General features: G+C 41.5%; 1 protein-coding gene across 1 annotated transcript; it reads left to right on the forward strand.

The window, feature by feature from the left end:
- Window positions 1-985: 985 nt before the first annotated feature.
- Window positions 986-6,380, forward strand: LOC104967084 (casein kinase I isoform gamma-1-like). Its single transcript, XM_010796479.1, has 9 exons — window positions 986-1,125; window positions 1,586-1,655; window positions 1,831-2,113; window positions 2,228-2,313; window positions 2,747-2,831; window positions 3,018-3,166; window positions 3,269-3,376; window positions 4,120-4,230; window positions 5,998-6,380. The coding sequence occupies exons 1-9, from the start codon at window positions 986-988 to the stop codon at window positions 6,199-6,201; spliced, it is 1,236 nt and encodes a 411-aa protein (XP_010794781.1). The 3' UTR covers window positions 6,202-6,380.
- The last annotated feature ends 726 nt before the right edge of the window (window positions 6,381-7,106 follow it).

Here is a 7,106-nt window from a genome sequence, read left to right on the forward strand (position 1 = left end):
GGACGAAACGCTCTGGGGGGCCAAACGGCTCCGTGTGTACGTCCTATACGATAATTTCCTGATAACGATGAAGCCATAGCCCCGTCTCTCCCCACCTCTGCTGCTCACCCCTGCGTCACCCGCGTCATTGCTGATGTGTTTCACCAACAACAACAACAACAACAACGGCGGCGGATCACAGGGTTGCTTTCGTGCTCCAGACGCTACTGACCATGCTACAGATGTTAGTGCAAAATCTACAGCTCCTCTACTACAACCATCAGCAACAAGTGGACACGGAGAACTACATGTACTACATGTTGCTAAATCCACCGCGGAGAATAAACAGAACGGCAACCATGCTCGGGAGGTCTTCTTCGCTGCTTTTGGTGTAATTTGTGGCGGAAGTACAGCACCACTTACAGGCCCGGCATATGTACTACAGCGTCTCCAGCGGGTAGAGCGGTCTCGTGTGGACAGACACGTTTCTTGAGCCGATTCCGCATGGATGGAAGACTTTTTTGATATCGACTAAGGTTCGTTTTCGTCTCTGTGTAAACGTGGCCTAAGTGTTGTGAGCCCGCTCTCCTACACAATTTCCTTTTTTTATGGATGGTAACTGCTCTGAGCGCTTTGTTAAGATTTAATCTACTAACACGTTGTTTTGATCTTGATGCCTTGTGCTTTTGAAGTCCTAGCAGGAAGGTTTCACATCTCAGCTAGTGGCTTGAAATTCTGGCTCCACATCAAGAGAGGCTTTTGTTGTGGGATAGTAATTACCAGCCACGGCAGTGAGGCTGGTATTGTTTTTATCCTAGGAGTCTGTGTGTGTATCACCAGGGCAAAATGTGCTCCTGGAGACACCTTCTGTTGTGGGTACTACCACATAAGCTTTTAGTACTTCGTAATGTGTTTTATATATCTGTCTGTAGGAAGATGTTTTCATGGTGTCTCAACCCTGCAAGATGCAGTTATGAAACTTTACAGAACTGTAGTTGAGATCAAAATGTATGCCAAGTTTGAAGATGACCTTGATCTGACGAAGGGTGGTGAAGGATGTACTGCCCTGGCCCGGCTCATGAGATCCCATTGCATAATGGTCTTTAATGGCTCACTGCTGGAGCTGTGCAGCAAAGTGCTCAAGCAGTGAGTCAATTAATCATTGGTGAATCAGCATAAATTAATTGACTACGTTGTAGAGGATTTGTCACCTTTGAGACATTTAATGGACTAAAGCATTCATTGATTAATTGTAAAACATTCATAATAAATTATCATTATTCGACCCAGCTCACAATTTTGTAACGTCAGGGATTTCATAAAAATAATATGTTCTATGGTCGTTTGGTTATAAGGTTTGTGTCTTTCAGCATGTCTTCCAAGGGCTGCTCTGGCATTACCATATACCTTTCATGAAGAAAGACACTATTTTGATGTCGCACAGACCAAGAATGTATGTCTTTGTTTTTATGGGTATGGGTAAAACACTGAATTCTGGATTTCCCATAATGCAACTCAATTGCATTTTTCCTTAAACATGAGAATGAGATAATGAGAATACCCTCATGCCTTTTTAAAAGTTGATGTTTCTCTGATACATTGTTAGTCTCCCTGACAAATCCACAGAGGCATTTAAAACAATGACTAATAAACTGATCTTCGTCAGTGACTTGGTGGTATGCACCATTAATGTGTAATAATGCGGACATGGATTCGATAAGAAATACAATGTTCTTGATAAGACTGACACTGACACAGCAGTGGACTTTCATTGAAATGTCAGTTTTGAGTGATTGTGACCTGTTGACTCCCGCTCTGTTGACTTTTTGTTCTGGATTGTGATAATATCAGATTTTTGTCAATGTTGATTTTGCTGACTGCTGTATTCTCTCCCATCAGATTTCTCGAATGGAGTATGTGCACTCTAAAAACCTCATCTATAGAGATGTAAAACCTGAAAACTTTCTCATCGGACGGCAAGGGAATAAAAAGGAAAACATTATCCACATCATTGACTTTGGTCTGGCCAAAGAGTACATCGACCCCGAGACCAAAAAACACATTCCATACAGGGAACATAAGAGCCTGACTGGCACTGCCCGATATATGTCTATCAATACACATTTAGGCAAAGGTAAGACTAGCTTTGTTTTAATTCTGTAGTTGTCTAACATGTTTATTATGCAATGTGGTTTGTGGTTATTTCTTGAAGTTTCTCAGTGAAATGTTATCAAATCTATTGATATAGAGCAAAGCCGGCGAGATGACCTGGAGGCCTTAGGCCACATGTTCATGTATTTCCTTCGTGGGAGCCTACCATGGCAAGGACTGAAGGTATGCCAAGTACATGGAAGTGTTTCAAAATCAGTATTATCCTTTTTAGAAAAGCATGCACACATCTGAGAGCTGAACTGATCTGGTCTGCAACCTTCAGAGCACCAATGTTGTTTTAATTGAAGTTGGTTATGAACAATTTTAGAATCAGCTTTCAGGCAGTTTGTGTTAGTCCCAATCGAGTTTACATGTGAGACAATGTAAATATATAAAAATAAAATTAGTGTTTTTGCTGCAACTAAAGAGAAATAAGAAGTGATAGTATGAATTGGAAATAAACAAATTGTCCCTTTGTGTAATCCACTAATCTGTACAGTAATGATTTAAGATGTATTTTAAGCAGTCTATATTAGGAATTGTCATATCATTCTGATTAGTGCTCGTCAGACATCAGAATTTGTTCAAATGTCTTCTTGTTTTGATTGCGCTGCAGGCAGACACATTGAAAGAGCGATACCAGAAGATTGGAGACACCAAACGAAACACTCCCATCGAGGTCCTCTGTGAGAACTTCCCAGGTACACTGACGATGGATGTGATTTACTTATGGATCATGCTGAAAAGCTTGAAAATGATCGCATAGCCTCTGATTTAACCTTTTACGACTGGACGTTTCCAGATAAAATAAATGTAAATGTCATCTCACTATTAGGATTTTAATATCCATATAAAAGGTGAAACCATTCTTCTATTTTTTAATTCAGAGGAGATGGCCACCTACCTGCGATATGTGAGACGGTTGGACTTCTTTGAAAAGCCGGACTATGAATATCTGCGGACTCTGTTCACCGAACTGTTTGAGAGGAAGGGATACACCTTTGATTACACGTACGACTGGGTTGGCAGGCACATAGTAAGTCACGCACATAAACAACAGACACGTTTTAATTTGGACAAACCATTTTTTTTACCAAGCTAAAAGGAACAGGATTTAACTGGTGTTATTTCCCCTCAGCCCACACCAGTGGGGTCTTCCCACATAGACTCGGCAGCCTCTGCTGTGACGAGAGAGACCCATCCTCACAGAGACCGGCCCACACAGCACCCACCCATTAGAAACCAGGTACACCCTCCTTTTGGTCTTTTTATGGAGTGAAATCAAGGGTTCAATCACATCTTGTATACATGTATGAATGAACCATACATATCCCCCTATTGAAAAGATGTCAGGTTTCAGGGTGACCTTTAATCTAACCTGCGATTAAGGGAACTGTAACGCATAAGCTTCTATACTCAGGATTCCGCCGTTATCAGGAAGTTATCGTTATCACTAAATAAAATTAAAGTATATGAGTTGTAAAGCACGTAAAGAATGTAATACTGTATGAGTGTGAAGCATTTCTTTTTTTAGATATATATCATTGCAATAATTACAGCATTTCTAAGGGACTGCAGTTCCCCTTTGCACATGTATAAACACGAATGTGTGTATTTGATTCCTACTGTTAATAGCTTGTACAAAGACAACTCGTCAAACAACTTTTCTCATAAAATAAATGATAATATAGGTTTAGTTTAAATTCCAAATAAAAGGATATAGGCTTAAGTTTAAGAGCTTACCCTCGCTTGGCTTTGAGCTCATTAGTTTCTGGTTCAATTCTTTGGCTGAAGCGTTGCTTTGAGTTTTATTCACTTTTATTTTGTTACATTTTTTGTTCTCCATTTCTCATGCTGCTTTGCATGGTACCTGACCTCGCACACCCAAATATCCCTCTTTCCTAACGCAATTATTCCATCACCACCCCCACCCTCTACCATCGCACTCCCAATGCCACTCCCCCCCACATCACCGACGCCCCTGAGCAGACAGCAGCCTCAGACCGACGAGGAGCATGGGAGGTGCAGCCCACACGCCAAGCAAACTCCTCCTACCTGACCTCCCACCTGGCAGCGGACAGGCACGGGGGCTCAGTGCAGGTATACACCCCTCACCTGATCAACCACACCCCCCACCCGATCTCTGTGGAGTCAGATCTGTCTCATAGAATCTAATCTAAAATAAATAAGTCAAAGTCCTAGCAGCACTTCGCTACACCACTTATATATGTGTTGAACCTTTTCAACGCTGAAGATGGTGACTTGTGTAAAAAAAAAAGAATCTGTTACTATATCCTGAAACTGTTACTTTATCCTGATTGTAGTGTATGAGAACAATCATCTGGTAAATTAACCAATCTGAGCCGAGGAGTCTGTTACGCTGTGTCAATCATATTGAACCTCATTTGATTAAACAAAGCTCCAGTGGACGGTGATTGGTTTCGGCTCAATTGTTTATATCATGGCAGCCAGCTCAAAAAGCTCGTTAAAAAAGTTTAATCTTTAGTTAAAATATGAAAGCACTTCAGACAAGAAATGTAGTATCTTGTTCTGTATTTGATCCGCGCTGTTTAGGTTCATAGTTGTGTGCTACTTTGTCAGAGCCTTTTGAGCTGCGGAATGGCAAATACCGTTCGTATTAATGGGGGGAAAGAGAGAAATATAAAACATTTGCACACATTATCTCTCTAGCGCCATACTGTCAGGATATAGTGACAGTTTGAGAAAATATGAAAAAGTTATTTTTAAGTTTACCGAAACATTTACAAAAAGTGATTCTGCATTATTATGGCAGATTTCAGTTAATGACTGACATTCAGACATACTCTCCAGGTCATACAGGATAAATAGACTTGCCCTGTTGACTCGATCCCATAAGAGCGATTGAAATTAGGTATTTCTAATTACTTTGACCACATCTGATTAACAAGCAACAGTTAATAACAGGACACAATGTTTATTTTGTATTTTATCCTGGCATGTGAGACAGATCTACAACCATAAACTCCCCCCTCCTCTCCCCCTTTAGCCCTGGCTGGGAAATGTTATTTTTTTCTGCTCCACCATATGCATGTCATCTGGTGCCACCCACCCCAGATGGTGAAAATGTGATGAAGCTTTTTGAACAGCAGGCCTGGTAGTGGCATGTTGATCTCAGGTCATCGCGCTTGGACATTCCTTGCAGATCAAGAAGCCCTCTTTTGCATGGCAGGGTGACCCGGCTCAGCCCGCTTAGTGCATGCTCTTTAGTTGAAGAGGGTCATTGAACATTAAGGAACATTCTGGTGTTATTTTGCCTTATAGCCATTACCAAAGACTGTCTTCAACAAGTCTGCATAGGTGTGTACAGTGCAGGCTACAGTAGATGTCTGGCTTTTCTGCTAAATGAAATTCACTAATTTAATGTCCTTCCTTCAGCAGAAGATTTTTGTACATTTCTTGCATCATGAATGGAATTAAATGGTTTCAAATAGCTGAGAATCTCAAAGGCGTACACTGAGCACACCTATGCTCAAAAGACACACATTTTTGAAATAATTATTATGCATTTCTTCTACAGGTGAAACCACAAATGGCTTTGCATACTGTAGTTTGTCTGCTAGTGGCAGTTTGGTGTCATATCTTTCATCCATGTATTTTTGATTTTGCAAAGGGTTTATACTTTTACAGTTTTCCTCTATACTGGCATACAGACTGGAAAGTGAATTTTGAAAAACAGAATAATAAACAATAAAAGTGATTTGGTAAAGTAACATTAGATGTAGTGTTTAACCAGAGGAAGTCTCCATCACAGCTGGACGAGTTCTTAGTTGGTTCTGGCCTGAACATCATTTAGTGTTTTTGAAGTAACACGCGTCTGTGCCACAGGTGGTCAGCTCGACCAACGGGGAGCTGAATGCAGACGATCCCCTGACGGTTCATTCCAACGCTCCCATCACAGCTCAGGCAGAGGTGGAAGTGGTCGACGAGGCCAAGTATGTGTCATACGCTCGCCACATCTCTCCAATATGTCCATCTGCCTCTTCCTTTCTCTCCCGCTCTTCCTCTCTGTCTCTCACCACTCTCTGCTAAGCTGTTGAATTGTAACAGCCCCCACCCCTCAGCTGTTATCCTTCTCCTCTCATCTTCTGTCTGCTTGTGCGAGTTTCTGAACTTGACTGCTGCCTGTTTCTTCGCTGTTTCCTTAATTAGATATTAAGACAGACAATGTTGATTATGTTTAACCTCTCAACCTGTCGCCTGAGCAGCCCAACACAAACTACACTGGCACTCCCTTTTTAGACCCTCCAGAAAAACGCGATTCTGCAATCGCAGAATCTACCGCATAATCAGCAAAATGGCGAAGATTTTTAAAAGGCCGCATATTTATCAAAAGGCTGCATAATCCCCGCATTTTTCCACACAAAGTTGAGAAAAAAAAAAGTTAACTCGTCTTGACATGACGTCATCAGGTCATGCATCACAGAATGTAAACAACACTGTATAGAGTGAACGTGTGGAGCTCACACTAAAACACCAAGATGAAAAAATCTAATCCATCTAATTTACCGACGAACATTTCTACTAAAGACCGGGCAAAAATTGGGGGGAAACTATTCTGCACCCCGTGCAACTGTGTGTTGGAGCCTAAGAGAAAATCGACGGTGACGACCCACTTTGATTCATTCAAACATTCGAAAATGCTTTCTGCTGCTGCGGACAAGAAAGCCAAACAACGCACGTTCACCGAGGCATCAACCTCCAAAACCCTTTCGAGGGCTACAAGAAACGAGGTGAGTAGCCTACAAGATTGAAGCCGGTCAGATAACGAACGAGTAAATGAAAACAGAATGAGGCGTGTGCGTTCGTGCGTTCGTGCGTGCGTGCGTGCGTGCGTGTGTGTGTGTGAGAGTTATTAAAATAGCCCAATTGCTTTTACAATAAATAAACATTGAATGTGTTTAATTGAATAGGAAAGGGGTTTAACGTTAGTAGCA

This window comes from Notothenia coriiceps, unplaced genomic scaffold (genome assembly GCF_000735185.1).
Source record: "Notothenia coriiceps isolate Sejong01 unplaced genomic scaffold, NC01 NC01_scaffold00002310, whole genome shotgun sequence".
Lineage (NCBI taxonomy): Eukaryota > Metazoa > Chordata > Actinopteri > Perciformes > Nototheniidae > Notothenia > Notothenia coriiceps.